The 18,558-nt window shown below is 46.2% G+C and overlaps 2 protein-coding genes across 9 annotated transcripts in view; one reads left to right on the forward strand and one right to left on the reverse strand.

The window, feature by feature from the left end:
* mmrn2a (multimerin 2a) overlaps positions 1–16,546 on the forward strand; it is a 21,048-nt gene extending 4,502 nt beyond the window's left edge. The window contains exons 1-11 of one of the 3 annotated variants that reach the window (XM_047351646.1): positions 1,757–2,580; positions 2,734–2,856; positions 3,410–3,516; positions 4,710–4,772; positions 7,525–7,737; positions 12,347–12,750; positions 12,880–13,050; positions 13,174–13,638; positions 13,856–14,195; positions 14,984–15,487; positions 15,572–16,546. In XM_047351646.1, coding sequence (XP_047207602.1) covers positions 2,768–2,856; positions 3,410–3,516; positions 4,710–4,772; positions 7,525–7,737; positions 12,347–12,750; positions 12,880–13,050; positions 13,174–13,638; positions 13,856–14,195; positions 14,984–15,487; positions 15,572–15,975 — 2,760 coding nt within the window. In that variant the 5' untranslated portion in view covers positions 1,757–2,580; positions 2,734–2,767 and the 3' untranslated portion in view covers positions 15,976–16,546. Of the gene's footprint in view, positions 1–1,756; positions 2,581–2,733; positions 2,857–3,409; positions 3,517–4,709; positions 4,773–7,524; positions 7,738–12,346; positions 12,751–12,879; positions 13,051–13,173; positions 13,639–13,855; positions 14,196–14,983; positions 15,488–15,571 lie in introns of those variants that run through there. The other 2 variants (XM_047351644.1, XM_047351645.1) reach the window with 2 other exon arrangements.
* A 784-nt stretch (positions 16,547–17,330) lies between these two features.
* LOC124859109 (reticulon-4-like) overlaps positions 17,331–18,558 on the reverse strand; it is a 28,763-nt gene continuing 27,535 nt past the window's right edge. For all 6 annotated transcript variants that reach the window (XM_047351637.1, XM_047351639.1, XM_047351640.1 and 3 more), the window contains one exon: positions 17,331–18,211. In XM_047351637.1, coding sequence (XP_047207593.1) covers positions 18,169–18,211 — 43 coding nt within the window. In that variant the 3' untranslated portion in view covers positions 17,331–18,168. The remainder of the gene's footprint in view (positions 18,212–18,558) is intronic.

Consider the following 18,558-nt stretch of genomic DNA (forward strand, 5'->3'; position numbering starts at 1 on the left):
TGTTCTGGAAACTCTGGAAAAGATCTCAGATCCTTTATTTAACTTGTTGCTATGGTAACATTTCTGTGGTTTTTGATTGCAGATGAAAATTCTGGTCTCTGGTTCTTCAAGGTCTCTGTGGTCCATTTTTGGTTCTTTTTTTTGTACTTTATTGTAATCAGAGACAGAGCATGGACCTATGTTATACCCATAAGTTCAGACATCTGACATCAGAGAGACAGAACCTGAGGAACATCTGGGCTCACACCTGTCATGTGAATCATGTTCGAACCAGAAGGTTCAAAAAAGTTTCACAAAGTGGCTCAAAATGATCCAAAACTCTGTAATAAAAACATGAATGAAGGTCAAACCGGGCATCGGTTCTGTCCCAGAGAGAGAGAGAGGACGGGTAGAAGGACACACTGACTTTAAAAGAAGCCAAACAAACAGACGAAGGTCACTTCTTAGTCTGAGGTCTTCTTCTCTGCTCACTCTGACACTGTGTTGAAATAAAGATGTGAAAAATGAGCCTGAGGACCATCCAAAGTTTTCATAAATCTGTTTATTTGAATGTTCTGGGAAAGCAGCAGGATTCAGAGAAGAAGCTACAGCCTGGATCAAACGTTCCCAGTTTTCCCTCCAGATCCACTGAAATCACATGGAAACAAACTCCCTGCTCCATTTGATGACAGATCAGGGTTCTGCTCCGACCTCCTGCATGCACAATGTTCCTGCTATGATCCAAACCTGAACCCAGCAGAATTGGGCTCAACGTTCCCACTCAGATCCCGACCTGAACCCTGCAGAACTTTGCATGTTTTCCTCAATCTCTCCCAGGAAGAGTCCATGTCTCAGTCAGAAGAGCAAACATCCAAAAAGAACCGGGCAGCTGAAAGGGTCCGGTCCAAAGCTGCTTACTGAGACTCAGAACCACTTCAGGAAATAAATCCTGCCAGCCCTGAGGAGGCTTGGTCCAAAGTGAGATGTTCTCCTTTGACCAAGTGATCAACTGAACTGAATTAACCCACATGAGCTGCTGTTGGTGTTGGACCAGAGGAAAGCACCGGAAAAACCCAGTTTTGACTTTCAACCTTAGTGTCATCAATCAGAACCAAGTATTAGTTGACTCTGAGTCAGTTCTGCTGAGAGGTCCACATTTATTCAAAGCTTAAACCCACCAGCTATCAGAAAACTCAGAGGAGCCCATGAGATCAAAATCGGGTTTAAATATTCATCATCAGAACTTCTGACTGTGGGCTGAAGCTCTGGAACCGTCTGAATGTGGAGATCCAACAATGTCCAACACCTTAAATCATCTGATTAAACACGGAACCAGGAACAGATCAGGGTGAAGGTGGGTCTGGAGAAGAAGACGTCCTCTGATCCCGTTCACCAGGTTCTCCAGGTTCACCCGGTGAACAGGTCACCATTTCTCTTCGTTTATTGTTTCTTCTTTTCTAGCTGTGTTTATGCTGTTTTATTATCAAAAATAAATAAATAAAAACTAAATAAAAATTCCCCATTAACTCACAGCAATCATCCTGAATCAGTCTGGGAACAGGAAATAATTCCTGCTTCCGTCTCAAACCGACAACTTTATTCCTTAAAGTTTCCTCACTGAGCAGCAGGAAAACTTTAGATAAACTCTGGAGAATGTTGGGGTGAAGGGAGGGAAAGTTTTCAGGAAATGTCACATCCTCTGAGGCATGATTCCTGTAGCTCCACACAGGAAGTGACACATCAGGAAGTGACAGATCAGGAAATGACATAAGGTGTTTCAGCTCTGCAGCAGATTGTCCTCATGTTGGAACAATGGGAGAAGAATTTGTCCATCTCTAACTTCATGTCCGGATCATGTGGGAAAGACGCTGAACAGTCAGGAGCTGACAGAGGAACCTGGAATATTTGTTGTTCAGTTTTCATGTTATTCCAGCTTCAGTTACAGCAAACTGCTGAACGTCAAACATCTGTAACTTCCTCAGGATTTTACATCTAAACAGCTCAGGAGGAGACAGAAAGGAGCCAAACAGCTGAGAAGGAGCAGGAAAACACAGAGATGTTAGCAGTGATCCATCAGGAAGCTCTGAGATAAACATCCAAACGAAATACAGAGCGACCAATCAGCTGGATCACATCTGAGAACATCCCAGATGTTCCTCACCTGGATGGTTTTATCAGTTGTGATGAATCGTTTCACTTCATGAAGATAAAAATCTCCTAAAGCTTCACTGATTTTTCTCAGATTATTGAACATCATGAAGGTCATGATTGGAGCTGATGTTCTCCTCCTAACAGATATTAGAACATCATATCTACAGAGTATCCCTCATATCATATCTGGGAAGATTCTGAAGGATCTCTATGTGGATCTCTTTATTTACAACTGGAGCTGAAGCATTTAGTGGACGTTTGGGATTTCACTGAGGAACTGAGAAGGTTCTGCTGCTTCACTGCGAGGCTTTCAGTGAAGGAACTACATGGTCTTCATTCTGAACATCCATGTTTTCTAGATGTTTCTCTGACTAAAGACCTTCAGATGTGAAGATTCCAGAAGCTGTGGACAGAGCAGAACTGAAGGACGAAAGCTTCCAACATCACAGGGTGTGAAGAACAGCTGGACTCGACAATGAGACTGAATGACTTTAAATCTGAACCGAATCAGAACTTTGTCCCAAAAACTAGAGATTCTGACCCTGGAAAAAGGTTCTGTTCATGAATCACTTCCATGACCACAGCTATGTTTGTGTTTTCCAGGAACTGGTGTGCCTTCGTGCAGAAGCGTGTGCTGATGGTGGCCGAGGCGTGTAGGACCCACAGGCATGTTCTGAAAGATCAGAGTCCGTGTTCCAGCGGGTCGCCGGGCTGCCAGAGGATCACGTGAGTCACTCTGACCTGTGTGTGTGTGTGTGTGTGTGTGTGTGTGATTACATGCATGGCTAAATTCCACCTGAGGCGTTAAAGAGTGGAGATGAAGGATCTCCTGAACTTCTCAAAGGAGCTGCCAGCTACTCCTCGTCTGGCTCTCCAGGAGGTCAGGGAGAGGATCTCTGATGTTCAGGATCCTGCTCTACAACAGATCTTAGAAGCTCCAGCCTCCTGCCCAGCACTGAGCTGGCCTTTCTGACCCGCTTAAAGTTCTTATCTGTGAAGCTGCCTCCCCAACATGCTGCAGAATGGGTGATGGAACATGGACAACAGCTCCACACACATGAAATGACCTCAATGTCTGCAGGAAGAACATGTGACTCTGCCTTGTCCTGTTAGGGGACCAGTCCAACTTGTCATCCAGGAGAACACCCAGGTATTTATGGGGGTGGACCACCTGGATGTCCTCCCCCTGGACCAAGACTGGCTGAGTTCTCAGCAGGAACTAAACTGATCATTTCTTCCCAGGAAGAATCATTTCAGTTTTGTCCTTGTTTCCCTGCAGGTACCGGTTGTCCATGCATCCCACCTTCTGCCAGAAGAAGAAGGTGATCACCTCTCTGCTGTGGCGCTGCTGTCCAGGACACGGAGGTCCAAACTGTGAGGATGAAGGTGAGATCAGAAATCTTGGATTGGAAACATATTCCTGTTAAAAATCGATAACATCAGCAGAGAAAATTGTGATGATTTAATAACCTTCAGGTATCAGCAGTCTGCAGGTCCTCTGGTTACCATCTGGGGGGTTCCTGCTGAGCTTCTCCTGGTCCTCTCAATTTTCTTTGTCCTCTGAGGCTTAATGTGGAGCAGGTTTCTTCTGAGGGACGTTGAGGAACTGGTCCCACCATCTAAACCCAATGAGGAGGACGTCCCCTTGTCTCTGTTTGTAGTCCTCTGTGTTCAGCTGCCTGATTCCCTGAAGGTCTGTCAGGAGATCTATAACCTCCATGTGTTGTGGTCCAGGTTCTGCTCAGATATCTGCTGAGCGCTCATTAATGCTCTGGTCTTCATCTATCGAACATTTTGGTGGACCTCTGTTCAGCACGTTGGGTCCGACCTCTCTGCTTTATTAATAATAATCCAAAATCTGCTCTGGGTTTATCTCAGGAGCTTGTTGCTGGATTCTGAGGATCTGCAGCTCATTGGTTCCTCTCAGGAGGTCCAGTCACACAAATCCAGCAGCAAACGGTCCTGTTCCTGATTCAAGTCCATTTGAAAATTCAGAAGATCCATTTTCGATTTCATTCCTTGATCTCAAAGTTCTTTATTAAAAAACAACATCTGCATGTCAGCCAATCAACAGAGGCGACAGACGTGACATCATCTCCAAAAGAGCCAATGACTGTTGAGCTTCTCTGCAGAGATCTCCATCCAGTGATCCAGAATCAGAACGTGAGTTAACTGGATCGGTGCAGCTTAGAACTCCAGTCAGAAATATGGAAGTTCTGCTCATCTTGGTCAGCAGAGTTCATCATCAGAACATGTTGGGATGTTTTAACCTCAGAATAATGGGTCGGTTCTGTAAACCAAAGGTTCCTGAAGCTTGAAACCTTCTGCTCTGCAGAGCTTCATTAAAGCTGCTGGTTGACCTGCTCCTCGATGAAGAAAAGGTTCTGCTCGGTCGGATCCCAGATGTTCGGTATACACCTCAGAGGTCAAATGTTTGCTTGACTGGTTCTGGGATTAATAAACTGCCGGTCCTGCAGAACCAAGACCTGAAAAACAAATCTGATCAAAGTCCAGAACATCATCTAAGTTTCTGCTGGTGAGGAACAGAAGAGTAAAAACATTAAATTTTTTCTTCACAGTCTCTGGACTTCAGCCGGACTCTGGAGGATCAGAACCTGAAGGAACCAAGGTCCAGTTTCCAGGTAGTACCACACAGCTGGTTTCAGGAACCAAATCATCATCAGTCCTCCGTCAGGACCTTCTCAGAGCTGGATTTAAAAGGTTTTTTAAATCCAGCTCTAAGATTTCGAATCCAGTTCATGTCGGAGTGTTCTGACCCGTTCCTGTCCCTCTGGCAAAGTGAGGAGGAGGTCCATGCACCTCCTGCTGACCTCCTCCAGCTGCTCCCAGAGAACCTCGTCAAGGTCACCAAACACACCCACTCCCACACATCCTGAGCATAAACCCACTGAAGGAGGAGACGTCTGGGTTCTGATGAGGGTTTGTTCGACTGGAGGTCAGAGGAACCAGCTGGGTGCGTTTGTTTTTATGTCAGCGCAGCTCAGGAGGGTGGAGTTTGGTTCTGGGAGGTACATTAACTAGAGTTAATGCATGGCTGTGGGCCCGCATCATCATTCCTCCACCACTGTACTTGACCGCTGGTATGAGGTGTTTGTGCCGGGCCTTATAGTCAAACATCCAGAAGTTCTGAGCTTCATACAGATGCAGCTGTGGAACCCAGGACCTGCTGCCATATTCATCCAGAGAGAAGAAGCTTTCTCCTTCAGCTCTTCTGTACTGAACACCGTGTACTTTTCTCTGGTTCTGCAGGTGATGTGCCGTTTACTGGCGTAATTTTACCTGCAGGGGCCCAGAAGGCTCTGAGAACCGGTTCTGGAAGGATCCGTCAGACTAAAATAGACCTTTGGCCTTTAGAGTCTGAGGATAACAAAGCAAACAGAGCTCACCTCCACATGGTCCAGTCTGCTCCCACCACGCCTCTGATTGTAGAAGCTTCCTGAGAGCCGAGCTCCATCAGCTGGAGCAGAAGGAGCACAAAGACCGGAACCGCAGAACTAAAGCTGTCAGTCCTGCTGGAGGTTCTGTATATTAGAATTCAGAACCACAGTCAGAAAAACCCAAAATGTCTGAAATATTTGAACAAGAACTTCTGGAGAATGTGACAGCAGCAGGATGTGCGGCAGTGTAACACCCACGGCCCGCTAACAGACGCTGCGATCCCAGATGCAGCCGTCATGGGTCCAAGTCCCGGCCCGTTGACCTCTGCTCAGGAGTTTCTGGAGATCTGAAGGAGTGTTTCTGTGGACTTCTGATGACTTTTCTCCTCACCTTCAGGACTATTTTACATCTGTGACCTTTAAATATTAGCAGGATGACTTAATTTGTTCCCCTTTGTTAAAATCTGTAAAAATGCCAAATATGACAAATTCCCAAACATCTGATCCCTTGGTGCAGAGCTGAAGGTTCTTCTTGCTCCTGGGAGCTCGTCAGAACTCAGAAACATGGTGTCTTATTATGCTGATCCATTTGTACATGAGCGATACGCTCAGAATCAGATCTTTTCAGATGGCCGTCCCTGGGTTTGGGTCAGAACCCCTCTGTGGGTCATGCAGAGGGGCTTCAGATGATCTCCAGAAGGATAAAATAAAAGCTCATGAAAAATCCATCCATCCTCCATCCATGGGTCACAAGGGTACCGGTATAGGTCCAGTAGGGAAACCCAGATCTCCATCTAACCAGTAAAACTCTCCGGCTTATTCTTAGAAAGGGATATTTATTTCCCCTATAGGAGGTTCTGGTTCTGACCCGGTGTCTCAGGTTTTTTTTAACTAAATGAAATCTGTTCACTTGAGTCTGAAGCTGAAAGCTGGCAGCAGCTCTGGTTCTAGGTTGGTTTCATTTGGGTTCTCAGGGAAAACATCTCAGTCCGGTTGTTCTGCCTGATTAGTGTCATAAATAATAAATCTAAACTAGGGAAAGTTCTGGGCTCTGCCTGCTGGACTTCCTCCAGTTCTGCTGGGTTTGTTCTGTGGGTCAGTGACTCTCAGCCTCGGTTCTGGCTGTTTCTGGGACTCTGTGAGACTGAAACTTTGACACTGAGGAGTTTCAGCTGAGAAGCCCCCCGCACATCCATCAACCTGAGCGTCTCCATCCCTGCTGCTGGTCTGGAACACTTCCTGCTGGAGTTAAACTGGTTCTGCTGCAGCACCCAGTAGAAGTTACTCCATCAAATCAGAACATCTCGGTTCTCAGGCTGTTGGTGATGAATCTGTGGCTACAGATGAACCAAATCACTGATTTAAACGCTTTAAGACCAGATCAGAAAATATCTTTTTCTCTTACTGGGATGTTGGAGTTTTAACTGGTAAACCTGATGAGATGGGTTTCGTCTGGAAGAACTCATCAGAATCTGGAGTTTAGAAACGATGGTGAAATGATTCACATGATGAAGCTTTATCTGAACAGAACCTGCCTTGGTGATGGTCTTCATGTTCCTCAGCTTGATGTTCCTCATAAATGAAAATGTGGAATCGTTTAACTCATATTTTTACTTTTTATTCAATATTTTAAACTGGATTTTATTTGTTTTGTTTTCTGTTCAAATAGAAAATTCAATAATTTTATGAAAACTTCTTTCCTTCATGATCCTGTTTTAATTTCAGTTCAAATTAAGATTTTAGTTGAAAATGTATTTAAATAAATAAAATGGACCAAATATTCATGTCAGACTCACTGGTGATTTGGATCACAGACAGAATATCCGCTGTGTTCTGTTGAGGTTCTGATGAGAAGAAGAAATAAGAAAACATCTCATTTTCTGTCATGAGATTAAATCAAAAATTTATAATCTGAAATGTTTGTAGTTCTGACCCAAACTGCTCTGAGCTGATCTGAAACCAGTTAATGAAGCAGGTTTCATCACTTCTGTTTCAGACGACCCAGCTGGACTTCAGCTCCAGCGGCGTGCCGACCCGAACCGAGAGCAGAACGACCACCAGACGTCCTTCACTGCTCCATTCGACCCAAACAACCCACGCAGCTCAGCCCACCCTGACCAGGACCCAGGAAAGCCACCCAGTCACCATAATCATCCAGTTTATCATCATCAAGGGCAGAACCAGCAACCGTCCAGGAAACCATCACAGAGTAAGACCAGAACCGTCATGTTATGAGTTCTGCTCCTCAAAGCGGAGACTCTGCAGTCTTAAACATCTCCTGCAGCAGAACACATGAGGTCAGAGGTCACATGGTCTCTGTAACCTCTGACCTCACAGACCAGTCAGCATTGCGTCACCTTTAAAGGAACATTATACTGTTTTTGGTTCATGTCCTCCGGTCCAAACCCGCTTTCATTAGAGCAAGGTGCTGCACAGAACACATAAGAACATAAAAATTACACAAATATAAAATACTAAAATACTTTAAAAACACACCTAACCAGTCATACAGTAAAAACTTGTCTAATCTAGACTAAAACCACCATCTGACACGACGCCGAGGCAAACAGACGAGTTTAAAGAAGCTGGCGGTGATGGAGTCCGTCTGATGCGGTGGTGAGACCCTCCACAGCTTAGGAGCTGCCACATTGAAAGCATGATCTCACTGAGCTCACGTGTTGATTTGGCCACGCTAAGGAGCATCTGGTCAGCTGACCTGAGAGAGTGGGAGGTGCATGATGGTCCAGCAGCTCAGAGAGACAGGAAGGAGGAAGACCATGGAGAGCCTTGAAAACAAAAGAACTTTAAAATGATGCGAGTGGAGTGAGGCTGGAACGGGGAAATGGGTTCTAGATAAGAAATGAGCTGCAGCATTTCACACTCTGAAGCTGAGCAACAGAGGAACCATTGGTCTCCTCATAAAGGGCATTACAGTCATCCAGCCGAGTAGTAATAAAGGCATGAATTACTGCTGGGAACAATGGGCTTAATTCTGGCCTTAAATGATAAAAACTTGATTTCACAGGTGCGGCGCTGGTGGTGTAGGGGTTAAGCGTGCGACCATGTGCAGAGGCTATAGTCCTCGATGCGGCTGTCCCAGGTTCGAGTCCTGGACCCAGTGACCTTTGCTGAATGTCTCTCCCTCTCTTTGCCCTCTTTTCTGTCTACATACTGATGAAAAAATAAAGGCCTCTAATGCCACAAAAAAATAAAAATAAAACATTTATTTCTTGACTGCTCTAACCTGGCTGTCAAATTTAAGATCAGCATCCACCGTAACTCCAGGTTTTCTGATGGTTGACTTCTAAAACTGGGCCAAATTACCCAACCTGTGAGGAGTGACATCTAAAACCCACGACTTCAGTTTCCTCTGGTTGAGCTTTTAAAGAGCTGAGAGCCACCCAGGCCTTCAAGACATTTTAGCTGCCAATTACCACAGTTTCCATCTTTCTTCTTAAGCAGGATATAAATCTGATTATCATCAGCATAACAGTGGAAGAGCTCCTGTGGTTCCTCAATCTGGAGCCAAGCAGAAGCAGATATAAGACACAAAGCAGAGGTCCCAAAACTGAGCCCTGTGGAACCCCACATGATAGAGGAGCAGAGGATGATACACAGAAGGTTTGATCATCCATGTGTGACCTGAGCCAGTCCACTGGTGTCTCCCTGATGCCCACTGAGCCAAACAGGACAGGAAAATGCTGTGGTCCACCATATTACAACAGAAGGACAAGAAGAACACCGTCACCAGAATGCAGCGGCATCCAAACAGCAGAGCAGGTACCAGAGACTGACGGGTCACAAGCAGCATGTGAGACTGAGGCCCTGGTTGATGTGATATTATCAATAAAGAAATGAAGAAAGTTTTCACAGGGGATGAATCAACAGCAGCCGTCTGGGCAGCATTGAGACACAGTCAGTGGTCCTAAACAACATGTGATTGAGATGTTAGGAGAGTGCTCCTGTCTGGTTCAACCAGGGCTCAGATTTAGTTTTACCTCATTTTCATTGGAGCTACAGAGTCCAAAACAGAACCACCTCGGATTCACTGCATGCTGGCTCAGGAGCGACCCGGACCTGGTTAAAAACAGCAGAAAACTGAGCAGCAGTGCAGGAGCTAAAATACTCCGGGCTTCCTCATGTTCTTCTGCTCCAGATCTTAAAGATATCATCTCACTCTGCAGCTGCAGCCTTCAGTGCGAACATTAAAACAGCGAACGGAGCCGGGCCGAACCGGGCTGTGCAGCAGGAAGCTGCCGGGGCACGGCTCTGAAAATCACACCGAGAGCTGATGGAGTGTGTTGGATTTCTGAGCCTGAACATTTCCTGCTGCAGCTGGAGAAAGAGGAGATCTGGAGTTTCCTGTTGCAGCGTGACCTCTGACCTCTCTGCTGGAGAAACAAAAACAAGTGGAGGACGAGAGGAAGAGATCCCAGCAAGAGTTTAAAGAAGGAAACGCAGCACCTAAATCCTCCTGATCCAGACCTCTCTGTAATCTGTTGATCTGGTCTGGATCTAAGGTTCTTCAGAACTTTTGAACATCTGGAGCAGTTTTTCATTGGACTTTGGCTTTATCACACATGTTCAGTGCAGAACCCGACCACTTTCAGAGGAACTGTTAGGAACGCCAAACAATGTTCTACTGAGGACCAGAATATTTTTATATAATGTCTTGATACATAAAAACATCCAGGATGACCCGTCAAATGGACCCGTCAGAACACAGAAAGGCTAAACACCAACAGGAAGTCCCTTCAAAATAAAAGAGACATCAAAATGCTAAACAGACTTTAAATTGAACTCCATAGAAACCGGGTTCTCAGGGAAACCGGATCAGCTCGGCATGTTCTAGATATGACTGAAGACCGCTGGATCAGATGCATCCGCCAAGTCCAGAGACTGGCTGCAGTCCAACCAGCATGGCGCTGATAAAATCTGACAATATACAGCAGAGGTGGGCAGAGTAGTAGTACTTCAAAATAATAGTACTCAGGTAGAAGGATGAAGTCTGAGAAACATTCAGAACTTCAGCTTCAGCATGGACGTCTGAACAGGTCAACCTGTACTTTACATTAGGTTCCTCCCAGAATGACCCAGCAGACACCATCAGAACCATGAGGCTTGTGTAGAACAAGTCTCACTGGAGCATAAACTGCCTGTGGGTCGGGGCATGTTTGCTTCTTCTTCACTCAGTGAGCAGAAGACACAATCTGTCCTAAAGTAAGAGGATTACTTCAAAATAAAAGTACTCCAGTAGGAGTAAACAGCATGTTGCAGTAAAACTGCTCCTTGAAGTACTTTTTTCCAAAGTACTGAAGTAAACGTAGATCTTCTGAAACAGAAAAGTGGAGCAAAAAGACCAGAACCTGCAGAAATGATCTCCAGACCAGGGGTGGTTCTGGTAGTTCTGGCGGTTCTACCTCATAGTGTCTCTGATGTTTCAGGGAGATGTTTGGCATCCAGCTGAGATGTAAATCTAGAACCTGAGCTTTTTACATGAAACCACCAGGAGGAACATCACGTCCAGAAATATGCCTCCTGAGGCAGAGGGAGGTTCTCCATTCAGGGTGAAGAACATCCTGCAGACCCATCACCGCATCAAAACCACAGAACCACACTGGAGACTTCATCAGGCAGAACCTGCAGATCTACCCTGAAGGTGATTCATTCTGCAAAAGGTTCTGGTTTTACTCTGTCAGTCTGACTGATCCAACAGTAACAAACTTATTCCAGAACCTCTGAACTGCCCCCAACAGCTGCAGCCGACCCAGCAGAGCAGTTTTAGGTGTGTCTGAGCCCAGTCTGGAAACTGGTTCCATTTCAGAGCATGTACTGGTCCCCAGAGAGCCGTGATCCGGCCGGGACTGTGTGGGTGTGAGAAGCTTCTCTGCTTTTATTTTAGCTCCTACTGAAGCAAACGTGGAAACCGCTGGTTTGGACTTTCCCCCGAGAAAGATTCTGTTTGTTCTGTAAGACTGAGAAGGTTTTTGGTTTAAAAAGAACATCTCACTGCCTCTGGTTCTTCTGATCGTTCCTCCGTGACAAGCTTTAATAAAGTAAAGGTGAAAAAAAGCTCCCAACAAGCAGCAGAACCAGCAGGTCCAAACGGTTCAAAGCCATAAGAATTTTCTCCCAGGAAATGAGTTTAGTTTTATTTTTTCGGTTTACGTAACAGATGGAGGAACCACTGAACATCTGGGTTCTCTGCATGAGAAGCTGTCCGTCTTTTAACAGAACCTCACAGACTGGGTCAGCCTCTGACCCTGAAAGTAATAAAATACATTTCATTCAGCACGCTGCTCCGTTTACCCCTTTCTATGAGCCACGGATGCCTCTGTCCCTCCTGAAGGAGACATTGGGACAGAACCAGAACTCTGGAGGGACTATAAATATATCCTGGACTGGGAGCATATTTGGATCTTCCTGGAGGAGTTGGAGAAAGTCACTGGGGATAGGGATGTCTGGATTTATCTCCTGGTTCTGTTAACCACGATGAATGGATGGATTTGAGCAGAATAATTCTGAGGAAGTGGATCATCTCAACACAAGAAGCAGTTAAAGTAGGATTGGAGAAACATTGACTCCAGCTGGTCTCACTGTATGAAAGTAGCGTGTTTTCTCATGGAGTTACCTGAGTAACAGAAGGTGTTTCTCAAGGGTTACTACTTGGATCTATGCTCTTTGTTCTTCTACATGTTACCACCAAACCAGAGCAAAACCAGAATTTCACGTGATACTGATGGTACTGTGGTGTTATGATGAGTTTGCTCTCTAGAAATGGAACCCATTAATGATTGTGTTAACTTGTGTCCCATCAGTCCCAGAGGGAAAGGTTCTGCCATACCCAGACATCCCTGCAGTCCTCCCCGTCCCTGACATGATGGCACTGGTCATATCCCAGCTGCAGCCGATTCTGGAGGGCTTCAACCGCTCTCTGGAGCACCTGAACCAGCAGGTGGGGGTGCTGGCTCAAGATGTGGCTGAACTGAAGAGCAGCCAGCAGGTGGTAGAGCTGCAGGAAGAGAAGGAAACCAAGGTGGAGCTGGATGCCAAACTGGACGAGGTGTTTCAGCAGATCAAGGACGTTCGGAGGCAGTTCGAGGAACAGCGCAGCAACATGGAGAACAGGTTACACTCCCAGCATGATAAGCTACACCAGAACCTTAGCAGCTTTAGGATGGATGTTGATCAGAAGCTGAAGCACCAGCAGATGGAGCTACAGGTCAGTGACTGCAGATATCAGTGTTTGAAACACTTCGCCCTAATCTTTCAACTGTTTGAATCAAATACAGGAAACATTTTGACTGCTTCTGTCCTTAAAGATCAACTACCTTTAAATCTCTGATCCCAGGTCAGCCTGCAGGGCTTGAACCCAACATTGGCTGGAAAAAGGCTGGACCAGGATCAGATCCCTGAGGACCCGCCTGAGATCCAGCTCTCCCTCCGGCACCCAACAGACAACACGGCGCTGTGGGAGGCCATCACACAGCTGGACAACATGGTGGTCAACAACACAGCGAAGGTTCGTCCAATCAGAACATGCAGTAAAAACCAGAAGAACATTTTCTGTAAACATCAGGTGAACGGTGGTGGTCCAACCAGAGCCGAGCAGCTTTAACTGGAAGCCAGGTGTGTTTCTGTGCAGGTGGACAAACTGATGGAGGACATGGAGGTTTCTTCAGCTGATGTTGAGCAGCTGACGCAGCAACTAAAGGATCTGGAGAAACTGATCAACCAGACGGCCCGGAAAAGCCAAATTCTGTTCATGGAGACGGGTCTGGAGGTGGAGCAGGCCAGGGTGTCGGTATTGCAGAGGGTAGAGGAACTGGCGAGGAACGTGACGCTTCATGAGCAGCGTCTGCAGGAGAGCGACGCTGACGTGGACTACCTGTACACCGAACTCTACAGGTACAACCTGTCCACAGACTGCAACTGTGGGGGTCTGAACACTGCCGTGGCTCACCTGAAGAGGGGCGTGGCCAACGTCACACAGTTGGCCAATGAGAACAGATTGGCCCTGGAAGAGAACAGCGAGGTGGGCGGGACTCTGTGGGGCGGAGCCGGGGACTGGGAACCAGCAGTGGAGGCGCTGCAGAGAGATCTCCAACAGGTTCGTCGTCCATCGTTTATAACTGCAGCTTCTGATTACTGATCATTAAACATTATGACCAACTAACAGTCATGAGAATTACGAATATTCAGAAACACCCAAACACACCCCAGAGAACCTGTCAGATACGGAGACTTCATCTACTGAGAGGAACTGAAACCATCAGATTTCAGGTTCTACAGACTGAAATCAACACTGATGCTCTTTCCTCCTGCAGGTGAACGAGTCTGTGGCCTCAAAACAGAACAGAACCAGGACCTTGGAGCTCAGTTTGACCCACCTCAGCAGCTCAATCTCAGCTCTGCAGGAGGTGGACGTTCAGCAGGAGAATCAGGTGAAGATGCTGTCGGTGTCCTTCCGTTCGCTGCTGCAGGACGCCATCCGGCACAGCGACGTGCTGCAGCTCCTGCTGGGGGAGGAGGTCCTGGAGTTCTTGGAGTGGCCCATCCAGGACCAGGAGGCCCACTCCATCCCGGCCCTGAAGGAGCAGGTCAGGGAGCTGCAGGAGCAGCTGAGGAGCCAGAAGGAGGCGAGGAAGTTGCAGGACAGAGGAGCAGGTTGGTTTAGATTTAATTTATTAATCAGCAGCAATCAGCAGCTGAACATTTCCTAAGAGAAGGCTTGATGAATTCAGAGGAAGTTTAAGTTAAAATGAATGTTAAACAACTTATCATTTTAATTAAATGAGCGAATCATCAAACAAACTAAAAGATTTTTACGAATAATCTCATTAATAAGCTTTAAATTGCATGATGACATTTTCTTCTCCAACTTTCCTTTGGTCTGAAACAAACAGCTCATGTTTCAGCAGCAAAGCTTCATGAATTTATAAACCCAGTTAGTTTACAGGAAGGAGCTACAGAAATATGAGCAGAACAGCTTCTGTGAAAAATAAACTGATTTATGAACATGAGAGATTTTGAACTAATAGCATACATTTAGCTCCATCTAGTGGTGATCGGTTAGAACTACAGAAAAAAGGTTTAAATAATTAAAAACATTGTTTACATTTTAGAGCTAAAAACATGAATCAGTGGATAAAGCTGAAATATTTGTTGATGCGTTCAATGCTCATTTGTTTGCTTAAAACATTTGATCTCCATGGAAACGGAGCAGTAATGTTTTAAAAGTCTTGATCTGGTGTTTGCTAATCCTTCCTGTGCTCCAAACCTGCCTGGTACCTGCATATGTCTGTGTTTGTTTTATGTATTTCAGTTGTAATTTTGTTTTATACGCTCCCTAGATTTGGAATGAAACAGGAACCTGACTTCTGATAAAACTCCACTGTATGCCATGTATGTTGAGGACTGAAGTTAATGATGATGTCCATAACTCCTGTTCTCAGGAAGCAGAGAGGAGGTTCTCTCTGCTGACCAGCCCTCCCACTCCCTCCCTCACTCTCCCACTGGTGGCTCCAGGAGGACCAGCGGAGGAGTTCCAGTCAGGGAGAACCAGCTCCTTCTCCTCCACCCGGAGATGAAGCAGCATGCCGGAGATGGTAGCGACCTGTGGAACCTGGAGAAGAATGTGGGGCAGCTGGAGCAGAGGGTGGTCCAACTGGAGGGGAGACCCTGCTTCTGCAACAACACTCCGACTGAGAGGGGGGCGCCCCCTGCAGGAGTGAATCTGCAGCTGCAGGAGGAGGTGATGTGGCTGAAGAGGGGGCTAGAGGAACACCTGAGAGTGTTCAAGAACGTGTTCAGCAACGCAGATGTGCTGGCAGCATCTGAAGATACGGTGGAGCTTGATAAGCTGAGGGAGCTGATGAAGAGGAGAGGCAAGAAGAAACGAGGAAGAGGAGAAAGTGAAGGAGGAGGAGGAAGCCACCGCAGCAGGAGGGAGTCTGCAGGTGAGTCAGAAAACTTTGTTCAGATCAACAACAGAGACGGAAACTAGAAGAAGCTTTGAGATGCTTCACACCTTTACTCTGCAGGTGTGCCTTTCCCATCCAGCCAATCAGATGTCTCTCTGCTGTTTGTGGGCGGATCTCCTCGGAGTGTCTCAGACAGATCCGTCACGCTTGAACCGTCTCTGAACCTGGATCAGTTTTACGCCGACACTGGGGTCTTCACAGCTCCTGTGGACGGGCTCTACCTGTTCATTCTGGCCTTGGACCTGAGGCCAGGCTCCGCCCACATGGTCCTGAGGCAGGTGGAGAATAGGGGCGGAGCTCTGCTGTTTCGGCAGCAGCAGGAGGTGAAGGAGGCGGGGCCTGTGAGCAGTGTGGGCCTTCTTTTGCTCAGGAAGGGGGAGGAGCTGAGGCTGGAGGTGAGAGGAGAGTGGGCCGAGTCAGAGAACAACCTGGTCGCTGTGCTGCTGCTGCAACACGCCACCTGAGGGCGCTGTGAACCAATCAGCTGAAGGAAGGGGCGGAGCCTAATGTGACATTTGCACCTTAGAGACTGAAAAGCAGATTTCAGAAACTTTACCTGCCACAGATACGACTCTTTACATGTTTACCTGCTGCTGTAGGAACTCTCTCCAGTGTTCTGTTTTCTCCTACTGCCCACGAACGCACCACACTGATCGATTTAGAAGTTTTCCTGTTTTTATAAAAAATACTTTCAGAACCTCCCAGAACCACGATTCACCACTAACTCTTTTAAGGTGGTTATTAAATATTCATTATAAATGAAGTGATGCTTCGTTGTAGAAATACTAACGAGGTTATTTAACCCATGAATATTACAACAGCAGCACTTTTTTACGTTAATGGTTCTTGTGCACATTTTCCACCAGCAGGAGGCGCTGCTGCTGCAGAACTGAGAAAAGTTCTGCTTCTTTATTTTCACGTCACGCAGATTTAAATCAGATTCAAACAAATGACCTGAATGTAAAGCTTCAGTATGATTCTGTATAAACACCCTGAGCCGCAGAGATTTAAATAAAGATTATTAATGAGTGTAAACCGTCTTCTAATCTGACCCACAGAACTGGACCCAGTTCTGTTCAGTATAACAGTGGTTATTAATTATTTTAGTAGAAAAGCATCATTGATGACATGTCTGCAGATTCAGCTACAGAATCCCTGAGCGTAGCTCCGCCAGTGAGGACGGAGGCAGCAGATGGTGGACAGGCTGCTTATGAGATGTTTCAGACGTCTCTCACCAGAACTTCAATGATCATCTCCAGGATGACCAGAGGTCTGCAGTTACCTGTCAGGACTCTAGAAACCAGTGTGAAGCTATCAGAAAAGAGGCCATATTTGGAAGAATGACGTGCAGAAGAGGTTCAAATGTGCTGGAGAGCAACACTAAGAGTGATGGAACATTTACTCATGAACCAGTGGTTGGACGTCACTGAAGCTACAGCATTCTGAGAAGCACGGTGGCACAGGTATCATGGTATGGGAGGTTTCTTAGTGTGGTGTGAGAAGCATCCTGGTTCCAGACCAAATAAACTCACATTATGAAGCAGTCAGCCCAAAACCCCGGACCTTTAACCAGGAGAAACCCAGTAGGGTGGACGCCAAACAGAACCAGGAACTCCAGAGGAACCAATCATGCAGGGCTGGACTACATGCAGCAGAGATGTGGAGCAGTTATCCGAACAGTGCTGAATGTCTGAAGGTTTAGCTTCAGTGATTCAAGGAAGTTAGAACAAGTTTGATCACACTGATGTTCTATGGAACAGAACTGAGGCCCTGTTCTGAACCCTGACCCAGTTTACAGTAAACAGACAGGAGGCTGTGGTTCTTCGTCTAGAAGCTTTATTGATAACTGTTTACATCTCACAATGCATTCCACAAACACGACTCCCAGCCGGGAGCTTTAGAAATCAGCACAGTTGAAGTATGAAGAAGTTTATCATTCACAATTAAAGCAGAACAAACAGATGCTGAAGTTCTTCAGAGTCACATCAACGTTTCAGTTTCTGAAGCTTGAAGCTCGGACCCATTTCATCGTTACTTTAAATAGAATATCTGAAGGATGGAGACGCTCTGGAGTTCCCCACTAGATGGCGGTAATGACATGACGATGATTCTAACGACTTTTATTTGTCTGCCAGAAGTTCTCTACATGGTTCTAGCTACAGTTACTGAGAAGCGATGAAGATTTTAGTACAAGCCCTCCTCCTCCTCCCCATCAGGACAGCGGCTGACTGAGGAAACGAGCTCCGAGCTTCAGGGACGAGACAAAAAAAACCAAATGATCACAAAATAACAAAAATAATCTGAGCTCGTCTTCATCAGCTCCAGAACCTCCCTGCTCCGCCACCTGAAAGAGACATGAAACATCTGGGGTGGAGGAGCTCCAACCCCCTATGATACACTGACGTAGGAGGGCGGGGCTTCACCAAGTTTGAAATGTGTTTCTGAGACTCTGATTGGCTCACAGAAACTTTACAAAATAAAACAGAAGAGATCATCATCATTAAACCGACCAGAACTTTTCTCAGAAGCACAAAATAAGGAATTCTGAACTGGAAAAAAAAAGTTTATTAATCTGACAAATACATTAAGAAGGGCCACGCCCCCCCCCCAACTTCCCATCCGGACTTCCTGAATCCAAACTCCGACCTTCTGATTCTTCAATCCGCCTTACGCTTCAGTCCAGGAACCTTCGCCTGAACCCTGCAAGAGAACCCATGAGGTATGAGGAAGTGAAAGTAAAACATGTCACATGGGTCAGACCAGAAACCAAGACCTGATGTGCTTCATGTTCAGTCGGGCACATGAAGAACATCAGGCAGTTTGGGTCGGAGCAGGTCCTCAGGTCAGCATTTCTTCATTTAACATGATTTTCATACATCTTTATGTAACAGTTATTACATTATATCCTCATTAAATACTGTTGCTGCTGCGTGTTTTATGAGTTTGTGTCCTAATAGATGAAGTTCTGGTCATTTCACATGAAAATGAGAACATCTGAAACAGATGTAGATGAAGTCATTGACGACATCTCTTGAATATTTCCATCC

The sequence above is a fragment of the Girardinichthys multiradiatus genome, chromosome 22 (genome assembly GCF_021462225.1).
Source record: "Girardinichthys multiradiatus isolate DD_20200921_A chromosome 22, DD_fGirMul_XY1, whole genome shotgun sequence".
Taxonomy (NCBI): Eukaryota; Metazoa; Chordata; class Actinopteri; order Cyprinodontiformes; family Goodeidae; genus Girardinichthys; species Girardinichthys multiradiatus.